This window comes from Actinia tenebrosa, unplaced genomic scaffold (assembly GCF_029948245.1).
Source record: "Actinia tenebrosa isolate PJP-AT-01 unplaced genomic scaffold, QUT_ActTen_1.0 PGA_scaffold12__29_contigs__length_12842862, whole genome shotgun sequence".
Lineage (NCBI taxonomy): Eukaryota > Metazoa > Cnidaria > Anthozoa > Actiniaria > Actiniidae > Actinia > Actinia tenebrosa.
The window spans coordinates 6,636,325-6,653,007 of NW_028292572.1; the positions used below are offsets into that span (position 1 = coordinate 6,636,325).

Here is a 16,683-nt window from a genome sequence, read left to right on the forward strand (position 1 = left end):
GCGAAACGAAACAAAGTAAAACGAAACGAAACGAAGCAAAACAAACAAAGCGAAGCGAAGCAAAACAAAGCAAAGCAAAACAAAACGAAAAAACAAAACCAAGCACAGCAAAGCAAAGCAAAACAAAACAAAAAAAAAAAAAAAAAAAAAAAAACGAAAAAAAACCAAAACAAAACAAAGCAAAACAAAACGAAACGAAAAAAAAACAAAACAAAGCAAAACAAAGCAAAGCAAAGCAAAGCAAAACAAAACAAAACGAAAAAAAAAAAAAAAAAACGAAAAAAGCAAAACAAAGCAAAGCAAAGCAAAACAAAAGGAAAGAAAAAACAAAGCAAGGCAAAGCAAAGCAAAGCAAAACAAAGCAAAGCAAAACAAAACAAAACAAAACAAAACAAAACAAAACAAAACAAAAACGAGGCAAAACCCCGTTTTGGAAACCAGGTTTGCAATAACTCTCAAAATAGCGGGAAAACAAAACAAAAAGCAAACAAAACAAAAAAGAAAATCGAAAAACGAAGCATCCATATTTGATTTATTACTTAAGATAATTACTTAAGATATCATCAAAAAATCTTCTGTTCAAATTCTTGTCAACAATGCGGCTATGACATCAGATAAAAACAAAAAATCGACAAATGATTTCAATCCGGCTAGTTCCCTTTTTTATAAATCATAAAATATTCACATTATTGAGTACGTTTTCAAGCGTAATGGGTAGATAGATATGATAAATAAGTTAAATATTTAAGAAGTTCAAGACCGCGTATGTAGAAGTATTTTCGTTCACAATATTCGACAGACAAGCTAAGAAGACAGACAAAATGTCGTTTGTTGGAAGCACGAAGAGAGTTTTCTATGAAGTGAGTAAAAATTGCAAGAGGAGTAAAAAGAGCTTCGCTTATGCTTCCATATAGAAACATCTAGATAAGAAATAGAAAAACAAACAGAATTTTGTCGTAACTCTTTTCATACTTTATCTGCACGAGCTTCTGATGGTAAAAGAAAAGTATAGTGTTGTCTGAAGAGGTATTGATGAACGTCACGCAAGAGGTTACAATTAGAACGTCACGTTGGAGTGACTGGCCAAGGAGGACGTAACGGTAAGGGTTCGAGCAAAACGTCATGCTGTTCTTGTTAGGCTGCATATCTTTTCTTCAAGTTTTCTCGAACACGCTGGAAAACCACAAATTAGGATTATGATTTAGCTTACCAAAAAACAAAAGTATTTGAAGTTTATTTACAATCTTTTCATCTTAGGATATTTTGTCAGAAAGACTTTACCACATTTCAGTAGTTATTAGAATGTTGGCGCAGAAAAAGTTAATTTGCCCGATGATGATGATGGTGATGATAATGATGGCAATCATGATAATGATGGTGATGGTAAAGAATGGTGATGGTGAAGATAACGAGGATCATGATGGCGATGATGATGATGGTGGTGATGGTAATGATAATGATGGTGATGATGGCAATGATGGTGGTGATGATGGTGGTGATGATGATGATGATGGTGGTGATGGTGATGATGGTGGTGATGATGGTGGTGGTGATGATGGTGGTGCTAATACTGGTGATGATGATAGTGATGATGATGGTGGTGATGATGATGGTGATGGTGGTGATGATGATGGTGGTGATGATGGTGGTGCTAATACTGGTGATGATGATAGTGATGATGATGGTGGTGATGGTGATGAGAATAATGATGATGAATGATGGCCCAAGTACAGAGGAGAAACCTGGCTAACTCCAAAAATAGTTCATGGTCTTCCTAATGTTAGACGCTCCTTATCGTTGAAGCAAGTATTGACTAACATACCTTATCATATAGCTTGGCTCTCAATCGATTTGTCTTGTAGAAGGCATTGCGGCGATCATCGGCTTTCTGCGCCTTCACTTCTGGTAGGTTATTATAGAGTCTAGTAAAACAGAACAACCCGAATAAGTGTACTGCTACAGAAATGATTTAAGATGAATTGTAGTGCAAGAAATGGCCGTTGCTCTTGATAAAAAGGAGAATATTAGACAAAATGAAATCAAGTTTCTAGTTTCTCGGAATTCCTAAAATAAGGTAGCGCAACGCAAGAATCCTAGATTCTCTGTCTGTCTGTTTGTCTGTCTGTGTGTGTGTCTGTCTGTCTGTGTGTGTGTCTGTCTGTCTTTCTGTCTGTCTTTCTGTTTTTCTGTTAATTGCTAAGATTTTCGAGAGAATAGTTTTTAACCAGTTATATGAGTATCTAAACTCAAATAATTTACTTTCTCAAAAGCAGTCGGGATTTAGACCGCTTCATTCGACTACTACTGCACTCCTAGAAGCCACAACGGAGTGGCTTACCAATATGGATGAAGGTAAATTGAACTGTGTCACTTTCCTAGATTTTAAAAAAGCTTTTGACACAGTAAATCACTCCATACTTCTCCACAAATTATACTATTATGGGATTGCAGAAGAGTCGATAAAGTGGTTCAAATCTTACCTCACAGATCGTAGTCAGAGATGCTACATAAACCATACCTTATCTAGCTCTAGAACACTCGATTGCGGCATCCCTCAAGGCTCAATCCTTGGGCCATTATTATTTATTATTTACATAAACGATCTGCCAAATAGTGTCAAATTTTCAAATGCTAGAATGTATGCTGATGACACAAGTCTCACCACTTGTGGCACATCACAAAAGACTCTATTTGACGAGGTGAACGCTGATATTTCCAATATTCATAACTGGTTGAAAGCTAACAAACTTAGCTTAAATTCAGCTAAAACAGAGCACATGTTTATTGCTTCTGACGATAAATTGAAAAAAATTACCTCCGAACCACACATATATTTAAATAGCAAACCAATTACTAGAGTCTCTACAGCAAAAACTCTGGGTGTTGTGATTGACGAACGGGTGTCTTGGGTTGCTCATATTGATTACATTTGTAAAAAAATATCCTCTGGATTGAGTGGCATAAGACGAGTCCGCGATTACATCCCCTTGGAGACAGCTATTACCATATATGAGGCTCTCGTTTTACCTTGGTTTGACTATTGTGACGTGGTATGGGATAATTTACCAGTAACGTCTGCTGAAAGATTGCAAAAAATGCAAAATAGAGCTGCAAGAATAATAACAAAAAGCAGCTACGATGTCAGATCTAGTGATATTTTAACTTCTTTAGGCTGGAAAAGCTTACAAAGAAGAAGAAAGGAGCATAAAGCAATAATGATGTTTAAGACTTTAAATGCACTTGCACCAAAATCTGTAAGGGAACTCTTTTATTTTCAAGAAAATACCTACGATTTTCGTGGTAGAGAGAAGTGCTTAAAGTTACCGAAACCCAGCACTGAGTTTTTAAAAAGAGCTCTCTCTTATGACGGTGCAAAAGTGTGGAACTCGTTACCCCAAAGTGTCAGACTGTCCAATAATTTAAAATCTTTTAAGAGGAATCTTTCGTCTGTTGGTCCTTAACACTTTAATTACTATAATATTTTTGGGGGGTAGATGAGAATTTATTTCATAAATCTGTCTATATATTCTTAACGTTATTATTAATTTTTTATATATATTACCTATGAACTCGGTTTTCATGAAAACCAATTTGTACATTGATGAAATTTCCCGAGATTAAATAAAAGACATCTCTCTCTCTCTCTCTCTCTGTCTGTCTGTCTGTCTGTCTGATTGTCTGTCCGTCTGTCTGTCCGTCTGTCTGTCTGTCTGTCTGTGTGAAGACATACCTTAGATTCATCTCTTTGATTTCTTTTTTGCTCATTTGTCTCGGTTTTGGACGATAAAGTTTCTCTGGAAAGAAGAAAAACAAATGAACGTTAAGCTCTGTTTTTTTTTTCCATGATGGCACACTTTCATTCTCTTTACTGCTTCTCTTGAACTTCCTTTAGAATCGCTCTGTATTGGACTTCACGCAACCTCTTGATTATTGGCCGCCATTGTTCGTAGACCTTTCCCTGCCTTCATTAGGAACTTTTGTCATAAATGCCCCCCCCCCCCCTTCTAAAAACAATTTCCGCGAGCAGTAGGCCATTTAGTCTAATTCGTACGATACGCTGTGCTTTTTTGATTAGACTCATTTACTGAGGGTTAGCCTTGTATTAGTGTCTAAATATTCACAAATACCAACGGTAAAGTAAAGAATGCACAACGCCAACAATACAAACACTTTGAAATTCCACGGACCTTTACTGGAACACGTGAGTATTCTACACAAAATTAAGACTAACCCTGAGTAACAGAGAACTCGAAACTGCAATATTCCACAAAACCACTAGCCATTCCGAGGTGGAGGGGAAAACTGGATCGAGTTGGCATAGCAGTGCATTGTGGGGCTGCTTTACATAGACGCCCGCCATCTTGGAAATATATCCCCTAAAAATCAGCCCAAAAATTCAGTGCAATGCAAACTCGACCCAGTTTTTACCTCAACCTAGGAATACCTAATAAATAGTCCCCTTCACAGTTCCCCGCGCTATCTTGAAAGGTAGCCGTGCCTTTGCATCGAAGCGAGACGAACGGTGAGCTGGCAATGATAGAGACAAGTGAATAATTGTCCAAGGTGTTAAAAAAAGGTCTCTATCATTGCATGCTCACCGTTCGTCTCGCTTCAATGCAAAGGCACGGCTACCTTTCAAGATGGCGCAGGGAACTGTGAAAGAGACTATTGTCTAAATAATCGTAATAAATGTTTTCCCTGTTAAAATTTCTTTTCCGTACCTGTTTTGGGGTTGACAAGTGGCTTGCTCACAGAAGGCTTACTTACAGCAAGGATTTCCATCTTCGAAACACGTTCTTGTCCTTTAGTCTTGGTCTCGCCGGACTCGCGTACTGTTCTATTGTGTTCGATCCTCGTCAAACGCGCTCGAGATCGTTTGATAAAATCAGGCTTGGCAAAGCAGAAGGCTTCTTGAAGGCTAAGCTTTTGTATAGACGTTGATGGAGCAGCAGCTGGAGGGCTGAATGCTTTTGTTGTTTGTTCTTCAGATCGAAGTCTATCTGGTTTGACCACACTAGTCTGTAGATTGGGTTTACTGTATTTGTTCGCTACACTAGTAGATCGTGCGGGATGGCTGTAGTGACGATTAGTCATTGGGTAAAACCAGGTAGGCCCCGATGGGGAATGTTGAGATTCGGAATTCATTTTGGCAACTGGGGAATTCTGACTTGCAAGAAGACGACCTCTGTGTTGCCTGCTTCTAGATTTTTCTTTTTTACTCGTGTTTTCCAGACGCGAATCCTCTTGGGTCGTATCTTGTAAGCCTTCAGGGGACCTAAGGCTTGAATCGACACTGCTAACACGTTTTTGGTTTTGAGAGTTCTGGCTTGCCAAATAGCGCTCTTTCCGCTTTGGCGTTGATGCACCGATAGCTGTTGCCTTTTCAGAATCCACCCTTTCGAGTTTATTTTCATCTTTCAGATGCTTTCTGCTTTTACCTTTGATACGAATATTTTGTCTATTAAGTTCTTCATCACTATCCCTTGCCGTCTGCACCCCAACATCAACTAACCCTTCCTTCTTGCGCACTCGTCTAGGCGTCTTCGGTGAAGGTACATTGACAGCCGCATCTAATGTTCGCGGCCTATGTAGTTGTTTATCGTTAACAGGACCAACTCTAGCCGGTTCAGCAGGTTTCTCTTTATGAATAGCACAAATGCATATTGGTCGTGAGGGGTCGTGTTCTGCTGGGCGCCTGGATTGACTCGAGGGCACAAGGACCGGAGTCTTAGAGACTTTCCTAAATCCTCGATTCGAACGTGGTAAAGTAACAAGAGAGGCATTTCTACTTTCTGGTGCCTCGGAAAACGAAGTGTCACTCGGCGTACTACTCGTAGTAGTAGTAGTTGTTGTGGTATCCCTGTGTCGTAGACGCGGAAATGTCGGAACATCGCCAACATTGACAGTTTCAAGTAATTTCCGAAGTTTAATCTGCCGTGAAAGAGAAGAACTTTTGACCCATTCATTGTACAGCTGATCTGATTCGGTAGATACTTTACTAGATGAGCTACCATACGAGTGTGAGCGCGGCTTTCTAAAACGTTTCCCGTCGAATTCAGTTTCAGAGCTTGTGGTTGCCGTGTCCAGTGGCTTGGACAGCAATGCGGAAAGCCTGCTCAAGTGGGAAGACACGCTGTCTGTTCTGTTGTATCGAGGACTTGAACGAAGACTTTCTTGAAAGCGTTCCCACATTTGATTAAGATCTGCATTTTTCGTTGAAGTGGAGTATTCCTTTAGTGAAGGACTTTCGTCTGAATGCGTGCCATCTTTAGGTCTACTTTTAGCATTACGAGATTTTCCATGTTGAACAAGTTTACGACCTCCAATGTAGTCATCGATGACTTTAGCTTCTTCAAAACTACTTGCTCTACTGCGGGTTCGAGAGCTTTCGTCATTGTCTCTAGAGGGCTTCTTCTTGCGCGATTCATGATCTTCTGCAGAATGCCAGCTGCTGCTTCTGTCTCGCGAGCCTGTTGGACGTCCCCCCTGGGAGCTGTATCGGTGAGAAGTCGAATGCTTTTCTCGTACGTCACTCTTTGATTTAATCCTCGACTGACTGGTCAAAGTGTCGTCTTTGGATGATTTTTCATCCGTACTCAAATCCTCTTGCATGCTGCTTTGCAAGGGCGAAGACTCAGGTGATACATACACTATACCATTCATTAGTTTGGGCACTCTTCCTGGAATTGGTGTCAGTCCCATGGCCTTTCTTCTCCTGTTTGTACTTCCTGGACCAGAAGAATTTCTTATGTCATACACTCCATAAGTCAAAGATGAGTTTCCTGTTACTTCTGAATCTCGTTCGGTAGATGCAGGCTGTCGGAGCGCGATTGGAATGTAAGGTTGATATGTACTGGATGATGATGATTCAGTTGTAAGACTTTCTCTTTCACTTGGGTGGAGAACTTCTTTTCGTCCTTCTTGTTCTTCGATATCTTCAATTTCGATTACATCAGAGGATAGCTGAGCATCATCGTCGTCATCCCGTGGACCAACGTCCGAAGTTTCTTCTGGGGTTCTTTGGTAATTCTCATTTTCACTCTCTATAACTGGACTCACAATACCTGCACCAAGTGACAAGTGAAACCGCTTGGTCTCTTCCTCGATACTTGGAAATTCTGAACCGCTGGAACCCACAGAGACTGGAATCCGTGTCAATGGATCGCACTCTACACTGCCATTAATGGAAGAGAGATCTCCAGTTAACTGTCCTGGTGTTGTTTCTGGTGTCAGACTTGATTTGCTGTTGATGCTACTTGAATGGAAGTGCCCTTTGCTGGACGTTTCTTGTGATTTCCTTTCTTGCTTACCATCTTTAAGTCGTCTAATATACCTGATATCTCCTTGTAAAACAGCCTCATAGCTTAACAAATCATCAGTGTCTTCAGCTTCGTCGTATGAAGACATTAAACTGTTAGATTCCGTTGAGTACAGTGTTCTTTTATTTACATTATGGCCAACATCTTGGGCCCACGCTTTTTCATCAGGTTGTAAGCTACTCAAAGGAGTCTCGTACCGGGACAAACTCTCTTGGATCTCATGTAAACACTCGTTCTTACTCGTAGGAAAAGAATCTTGGGAATATTTCAAGTATGAATCTTTAGCAGATTTTTGATCAGTTGAAGCAGTACTTGGTGTAGTTTTATCGTAAGGAGAAAGGGATGCTGAGTGAACATCTCGAGTATAGATATTCCCAGAAGTATCTTTTGTTTTGCTCATGGTTTGATGATCAAAAGAATGGTAATGTTGTTTAACGCTTTGATCTTTTTCTTTTCCCATTCTGTCGCTACGAGATTCTGATGCATCACTCGTATCAACTGACCACGCTTGCTTGGACTCCAACTTTCTTTCATAACTATTATCAGACAAAGAACTTGTAGACAATTTGTGAGAAATCTCTTTGGACGATTCTCGCTGCCTGAAGCCGTTGTCAAATGGCTTTTCTATAAGATTTGCCAAGGGAACTCGAGATTCACTGTCTGATGAACCAGTGCTTCTAAAGCTACTTTCTTGAAGTTTTTCATTTCTGAGCTTATTGAGGTAATCCTGTGTTGCCTTGAACTTTGGTCCAAGTAGCTTAGAGACAGGACTCTGTTCGTCGTCTTCACTGTTCAGAAGGCCACTTCTTATATTGTCTACCGCTGATGGTCGAGAGAAGATATCTTTCTGAATCCTTGAGCGTCCTGGATCTTCTAATAGAGAAGACCGAGAAGGGATATTTTGAGCAGAACTTTGTGTTGCTGCTGTTCTATAAACGTAGCCAGCCGATTTCCCTGTAAGAGTTGACGAAGGAAAACTTTGTGTAGTTGTTAAGCTATACGAATCATAAGACCCTGGTAGCTCATTATGAGTTGTCTGTCTGTCCACTTGACTTGGGTACATGGTGTGGCGATTGGAACTTGTCTGTCTGTCTCCATGTACCGTGGGATCAAATGACGTAGTGATAGATTGAGTTGTTTTCGGGATAGAACCTTGGGAAGTATCTGGTAAACTATGGTAAGAACGCGCAGGGATAGCAGGTATAGAACTTAATGGTGCTACCTGGCCATTGCCGACAAAACGAGAATCTAAGGTACCATATGCTCCACTAATACCTGTTGGCTTTGACCAGGAAAAAGATGACTCCGTTGGCTCCTTTGGAACGACTTTACTCCCGAAATCTGTTATTTGGGTGTGAGCTTCGATTCTCTGCATCACAGCATCACGAATTTCGTTCTGAGCAAAACTACCCATGCCTTGGTTCGTTGGTCCCGTTGGTAGGTCAATAAGTACTTGAGATGTTGGGCTAACTCCTCCAGACAACCAGCTGGTATTGGTAATATTAGTAGCACTATTAGTATGTGACATAGAAGACTGAACTTCAGTCAGACTTGAACCATGTTGCCTTGGTGACGAGGAGGGATGTGAACCCTTATTTTGATCTGGTGAAAAGCTCGATTGCAGACTCGAGTTGACACTTCCTTTTGATCCAGGTTGGTTAGAGTCTTCGGTCCCCAACCCAGTTGTCAACTGAGGGCCGATCCCAACACTAGAATTGTCCACGGCGTTGCTTAGAGGTACCCCAACAGAGGTGTTGCTATGGAGACTCATTCCTAGGGCCCCGGATATTACAGGGGTAGAGCCTGATAACTGAGACGTCGAATAGGGCGAACTTTGTGCTGCATCACCTACCAAGAGCTGACCAACTTGGCTTAAATTACTGGATTTTGCGATGTCAAGGTCGCTGTTTCCCTGTGAAGGCTGAAGAACTGTTCCTTGTGCGTTATCAGTGGATGATGACCCAGCACTTAGAGGATAGCTAACAAGACTAGGAACAAGTTGTACTGTCTTGGGAGCTGCAAGAACATCAGGGCCATCTCGTCCATCAGGTTGTAGTCTCTCCCTGGCTGACATAGGCCCTTTAGACAGCAAGGTGTCACTACCTTCAGACATCAATGCAACATCACCACCACTTCCACTAAAAGTCGAAGGCACGCTGATGATATTTTGAGACGTGTTCACTTGGATGTTCATAGCTTGTAGAGGTATCCCAGTCGTCCCAAACGGCGAAGTATTGGCTAGATCACTTGCACCGTAGTTGCCAATAGTTGCAGGTCGATTAGGAAGATCAGCAAAGCCGAGATTTTCACTCTCCAGGCTCAAATCAGAGGAAGTATTTTGGGCCTGGTGGGCATCACTTGTAATGGCTGTTCCTTGGTAAAAACTTGATGGGGCAGATCTGGATTGTTGGTCTTGGTAGCCCGAGGTTTGCGTTAGCTGTACAGGAAGTGAGGTAGTACCAACTAGAGGTCAAGAAAAGCCAATATTGTACTTAAGTATCAATTGTATAGTAATGATAAAAGGGTAAATTATACACCGTGAAAAGATGAAAAATCTTACTGACGTTTCGGACGCTAGTCCTTCGTCGGAGTAAAGAGCTCTTTTACTCCGACGAAGGACTAGCGTCCGAAACGTCAGCAAGTTTTTTCATCTTTTCACGGTGTAAAATTTACCCTTTTATCATTACTGTTTCATTAGAAACATCGACGCAGCTCACACTTGTTTTTAGCTAGTTTTTTTTATCTTATCAATTGTATAGAAAAACGAATTCCAGGTCCAAAACAAAAAGCAGTTCTATAAAAAAAGTTTTCTTACTTTTTCTCCAGGACAGGAATTTTTGTCCAAAATTCTAAATATTTCAAGTTGAGGTGAAGTTATTGAGAACAATATTCGTTACATTTTAGCAGTTTTTTGGGGCAGTTGGACCTGGAAATACTTCACAACTTAAAAGCTCTATTGATGGTTTTCAACCATTCCCAAGAGAATTAAATAACAAAAGACACGGCGGCCATGTTGGAGGATATAACAAACGAATTCATTGACAATTCTTTTATTAAGTTCCTCCAACATGGCCTCCGTGAAAACCATCAATAGGTGCTTTTAAGGCAAAGCTCGAGTCCGTAAACTGTTTTCGCATTTCAAACCAAATAACATTCTCTTGAGCTGAGTATGATTTCCTTCCGCAACACTAATGCTTCAGAAGATACCTAAAAAGTATCATTTTAAAGGGAATGACACGTTGTATGTCGACCTAAGAAAGAACTACATGTAGATCAAATAAATAGAGGTTTTGCACCATTACGTGACAGCAGCCATGTTAGATGGCAGGAACAATAATCTACAAAGCTTTTCGCTGTTGTATCACAGCGTGGGACAATCACAACAAAGCTAGGCTCCAAACTAAGTGAAAGGCCAAAGATCGAATTAGAATTTAGAAGTTGATTTTGGAGGAGGGAGGAAAACCGGAGAACCCGGAGAAAAACCCTCGAAGCACAGGAGAAAACCAACAAACAACTCTACTCACATACGACATCGAGATCGGCAGGACTCGAACTCAGGCCGCATTGGTGAGAGGCGGCTGCATTAGCATGCACACCACCGGTGCTTTCCTAATACAATTGTTTTACATGAGAAAAAATTCAATTCCAAAGAGCAAAGGGATTTTATTATTCTGCCAGCCAACCACAGACAGCCCAAGCTTTATTATGGGCGTGGACACGTGATGGTGCAAAACCTCTATTGGGTTGACAGCCAGAGTGTGACAGAATCTGTGATGTCTATGCATGTCTAAACATGTATGGAACTGAAGGGAGTGGCCAACAGTTCTTTCATTTACCTCAGGAAGAGGAAACTCACCTGAATTATTTATGTATGACCCAGCTGCTTTCGACGACACCCCACTCCGAAAACTACTCTCATCATCTGTATTTCCAAAGCTGCTTACTGACCCACTGACCAGGTTGCTATTGGCAACAGGTGCTCTCTTGGGAGGCTCTGCAAAATCCTCTTTCTTGGAGCTGTTTCTTGATGGCATGCTTTGGTGAGAGACGTCAAAGGATGATTCAGAGGCATTTGAGCTCCATTGCATGGCTTTGACGCTGGCTTTGAGCTCCTCCAGTACATGCCACTGCTCTTGATAAGGGTCATTCTGGAGGGAAAATGATATCTAACTTTCAGCCATAACTTGCTTCATGTGCAGATAGTGAAGGAAAAAAAAAACAATTCTACTTTTTCATGTGATTTTGTCTTTCTCTGGGCAAGATGCTTTACTTGCCCTTAATAAATGGTTACCAGGAACTAGTTTTGAATCTCCAATTCCTGGTAAAATAGTCCCCTTCATGGTTCCCTGCGCTGTCTTGAAAGGTAGCAATGCCTTTGCAGTGAAGCAAGACGAACGGTGAGCTTGCAATAATAGAGACAAGTGAATAATTGTCCAAGGTGTTAAAAAAAGGTCTCTATCATTGCAAGGTCACCGTTCGTCTCGCTTCGATGCAAAGGCACTGCTATCTTTCAAGATAGCGCAGGAAACTGTGAAGGGGACTATTGTGTTTGTGTGTTTTGTTTGTTTCATTCTAAGTGAAGTGTACCTCATTCTTTTTCTCCATGCTTAGTTCCTTTGTTTTGGTAGAAGAGCTTGGTGTAGTCCTGTTACTGCTTTGAGAATAACTTGGCTCATTTCTCAAATCACTGATTTCCAAGGCTGAATCACTGCCTGCATCTGATGTATGGCCACTGGATAGAGCGTCTGGTAGTATGAACCATTCTTTTTCTGTCTTCTGAGAAACAATCAAATAGGATTCAGTTTGCATATTGTTTTATAAAATACCTCATTAACTTGCGCACAATGTTTTCCCATTTCAGACATCATTCCCTATAGTATCCTTTCTTTGTTTAATGGTTGCGCTCGGTTGCACATGAGAAGACACATGAATATGGATACAACTCAAACAGAATCTTATTATTATTATTTTTTTAATTTCAATTTTTATTTATCATTTCATTTTTTTCCAAGAGAATGACATGTGGTCTGATATGAGAAAACAATATGCCCCAATGTAAAGAGGTCTATTAAGTTGATAATTAATAAAAATGCTGCAAATTATGATTAGTTTTAAATCCCTAGAGACAAACTATTGATGGCAGGAATAATATAGAGTTCTTAAAAGCAACTTTACTACAAGTAGGGATAACTAGCTAAAAACTGCATGAGTGTTTCTAATGAAGCAGTAGTGATAAAAGAGTAAATTTTACACTGTGAAAAGATGAAGAAACTTACTGATGTTTTGGACACTAGTCCTTTGTCTGAGTAAAAGAAGGACTCTGACAAAGGACTAGCATCCGAAACATCAGTAAGGACTAGTGTCCGAAACATCATCTTTTCATGGTGTAAAATTTACCCTTTCATCATTACTACAAGTAGTCAGAAGGAGGATTTAAATCATTGCAAAATCATGCTTTACAAGGATCATACAAATCTTGCAATTAGTAATATTTCAAATTCATACTGCAATTCTATACAGTAAATTGTAGCTCATGGTAGTCAAGCTTGTGTAATATTTTCAAGTACTAGAGAGCCAAATCACCTCAAACTACTTTAATAGCAGATATTAGGGCTATGAGTTACACTCGATCGCCTTCAAACAATTTTTGCATTTGGTTCAGTTCCTATACATTTAGAGTGAACTCATTAAACCTGTGAAATAGATATTGGTAGACCCTAGTTCCATATTGCTTTCTTTTGTGTCTATTTGACTATTATACATTTATTTTTTTTATTTCACGGGTTAAATGCCTTCACTCTAGTGCATTGACCCGAAATGCCTCAACTCAAAATTATATTGTTTGAAGGCAACAAAGTGTAACCCTAATATTTTTTATTATTGTAATCAAAGAATTTTATTGGCACATACTTTTTTCAAGGTTTTTTTTAGTGCTATTGATCATGAAACACGATTTCAAGTGCTAGGAATTTTCAAGACATTTAATAAGTTGCAAGTAGGATGCGAAGTGGGATTCACATTATCATCGTAATACTATGTTAAATTAATGAATCAAAATGTGCTGTTCAAGGACATTTAAACCTGTAGCTAGTTATAAAGAGCTAGACTAGTTAAGGGTTTTAAAAATTACGGATGGAGAAAAGTTTAAAATGAAACAAAATGAACTACATTTTGAAGTAAAAAAATTGCTAAAATAAAGTTCATGATCTCTTAGGTGTATCTGAGCAAGGTTGCTCAGTTTGTAAGAGCATTGGTCTGTTGTGTGGAAGGCAGTGGTTCAATTGAGTCATCCAGGAAAACACTCCTCAACTGAGGAGTAGGTGATGCCTTTGCAATTACATCTGCAAATGGTTTGACCTTCAAAAGTCAAATATTTTCAAAAAGTCATGCAGAAAAGCATTTTCATAGCATTGAAAAAAGTAAAATATACTCTAGTAACTTGCTTTATTAACTAAAGAAGGGTGATTGTAGGACATCAAGTATTTCTGTTGAGTCTAACCTCGGTGTCTCCTGTCTCGACTTCTTTGCTTTTAGCAGTAGGTTCTTGATCTTGATCAGAAATATTTCCTGGACTAACAGATTCTCTTGACGTTTTGCTTGTATCAGCCAAGGGATCTACAACAGCTACACTCGACTTCAGTTGCTCTAATATGTGCCACTGACTTGAATATTCCTTAAAAAAAGTATATAATGTAAATCATAAGAACAATGGGTGACATGCTATGGTTCTGTCAATCTCCACAATGTATTTCAAGCCTGAGGTCATGCACATGTTCAATTCTTGACTGAACTGTAATGTGAGTTGAGTTTTTTGATGTGTTGTTCTTGTAAGAGGGTTTTTCTCCCTAATAGGGCTTAAAATAACAGCTGGACATCGGATAATGTTTGGCCAGAGCTGGGACTTGTCTGGTCAAATCTTTGCCTTGCTGGTCATTTTGACCAGTAACATTGAGGCAGAAATTAGGTATCACTAAGTTAAAACTAATTTGGTCTGTGATCATAATCACAGCTGATCGGCCATCAATTTAAGCCCTGCCCACAGTAAAAATCAAATTTGATTTGCATAAAATTTGTGTACATGCTTCTGTTTTGAACTGTCAGTGATACACTCCAAGCACTTAATGAAAGCAGAAAAAATGCTTGACTACAGGATGGCATTCCTCTAAAGCTTTCTTCTCTTGTACTCTACATCTCCCAGCATTGTTTATGTCATAGTACAGAGAATATAAGCATGTTTTATATTGCCAAAATAATGTATACAGTCTGTACCTGTGCAATCCCTTGTGCCACAGTATCAGATGGCGACCACTGATTATGCTCTGGTGGAATAGTAGCGGATGATGCCATTGACAACACTTCATGTGCTTTTCAAAACCATTCACCTATGAATCAATGAGATGACGTAAACGAATAGTGATTACAAAGAAATATTTATATTTACTACACTGTATAGTAGAACTTCTGTTAAATAAGCAACCCCTATTCATCAGCCAGTAGTCAAATCCCAAAAGAGGATTCATTGATTGATATACTGTATGGGAAGCAGGGGTGGTGTTGTGTTAACAGCGCTTGTCTCTCACAATGCAACCCGGATTCGAGTCCCGCCAGCCTTGATGAGGCATGAGTAGAGTTGTCTGCTGGTTCTCTCCTGTGCTTCAAGAGTTTTTTTCCAGCTTCCTGTTTTCCTACCTCCGTAAAAATCAACTACTAAATGAATTCAATTTATCCACAAGTCTGCTGTTTTATTCAGAAATACTGATGCAGTCCACGCTAGTAATCTACTAGTTATCCCCACTATTCTTGGTTAAGTGAAACAATTCAAAGGGCAAGACGTCTCGTCTTGGCTGGTAGGGTAACCGTGGTGGGAGGTGAGACGAGGTGAGAGAACTAAGTTTCACTCTGGGTGAAACAGCTCAAAAATGAAATGCGTACGCATGCTAATATGTAGCCTGGCCTAGAGAAAAATTCCATTTGGGTTTTCTGTGTCCTTGAGACCCAAGCTTTTAATGGAAAAGTAACAGTCCATGTAAACGCTCTGTTAAGTTGTCTCGTGGGCTACAGCTGTCTTGGGTCCCTGAGACAACTTTTCTCTATATAAATAGGGCCTTAGTGAGCCTAAATCTTGTACCGTTGAAATACAAATTTTAATATGAAATACAAATTCAATTATGAGTATAAAAAATTCGTTTAGGGAAATCATAATGGACTACAATATATATTAATAAAAATAATTGATGATAAATTATTGTGATATTATGGCATGTATGCCTTGCGTATCAGCTATAATATCTTTAGGTTGAAATACCAAAGCTTATAAAGAATCCTTTATATTGTCCTAAAGATTAACACAAGCTTAAGCTTATAAGCTTGTTTATTTCACATTTTGTAGTAAGTCTTCTTATTTTCATTTGTATTTCATTATTTTCTGATCAGTACATTTTAAATTTTATGTACTGTAATTAATAATGAAGAATAAATATTCAAGTATTCTAAATATTTGACGAAAAAAATACGACGCAATAAGTTCAAATTAAAACGCCACAGCTCAAACACTGACAAGACAAAAAAACACAATCAAAGCTTGATCTTTGAGGTTTGTGGATTTTAGATCTTTAAATTCGCGCCTAAAATTATCTGCATTTCCAAGTTAAAAGTTAACATTACATCAAATATAACTGTGATTATAGCTACTCGAGGTCAAAATAAGATCGAGTAGCGTGTTTCTGATTGAATTCTGGTTATGTTTATAGTGTAGTAAGTCGTAGTAAAATGAAAGATGACTAGTGTTAAGTGGTTGTTGTGAATAACTGGTACACGTAGAGTACGGATTTTCTGGTTTCTTTGTCTTTGATCGCACGTTTGTCCACAAGAGAAAAAACCCTCTTATGCACAACTTAAACTTAATTTAACCCTTCATACTAACAGAAAACATCCTTTTTAATGAGATCAGGAACACAAATCCGTTGAATTATATCGTATTTTGTAAATAATTTTCCGAAAACCAGTCAATCAAATAACGTACAAACACAATCATCTCTGCCATGTTTGTACTAAAAAAACGGTCAATTCTCGCAGATTTTATGACTTACCAAAGGTTAGACTTACTAGTAGAGGTCTTGGGAGACTCAGGAGTCGAATCGGAGGCTCATTTACTTGATCATTTGTGAAAATGCAAGAGATAAATGGGTTAAAAATCTTACTATTTTTCAGTTGTAGACAAGCTGGAGTGAAATCTATAACGATTAGCGCCTGTTGTTGATGTCCAAGGGATTGGGACGAGCACCACAGGGACCCCAATCTTAACCCAACTTTCACTTTTAATGACCAAAAATATCTTACAAATTAAAAAAACAAACTGTATTTA

General features: G+C 39.2%; 1 protein-coding gene across 6 annotated transcripts; it reads right to left on the reverse strand.

Annotated features, from left to right (window-relative positions):
• Positions 1–290: 290 nt before the first annotated feature.
• On the reverse strand, positions 291–16,547 carry LOC116301970 (uncharacterized). Of its 6 annotated transcripts, none has more exons than XM_031711141.2 (9): positions 16,409–16,547; positions 14,589–14,701; positions 13,819–13,992; positions 11,907–12,095; positions 11,176–11,467; positions 4,722–9,782; positions 3,731–3,794; positions 1,823–1,922; positions 291–1,173 (listed from the first exon to the last, which is right to left on the reverse strand). In XM_031711141.2, the coding sequence occupies exons 2-9, from the start codon at positions 14,664–14,666 to the stop codon at positions 1,135–1,137; spliced, it is 5,997 nt and encodes a 1,998-aa protein (XP_031567001.2). In that variant the 5' UTR covers positions 14,667–14,701; positions 16,409–16,547; the 3' UTR covers positions 291–1,134. The 6 variants fall into 6 exon arrangements, 3 of the variants coding, with proteins under 3 accessions (XP_031567001.2, XP_031567002.2, XP_088884424.1); XR_016119458.1 differs by having other exon boundaries at positions 1,128–1,173; positions 1,823–3,075; XR_016119457.1 differs by having other exon boundaries at positions 1,128–1,173; positions 1,823–3,078.
• Positions 16,548–16,683: the final 136 nt, after the last annotated feature.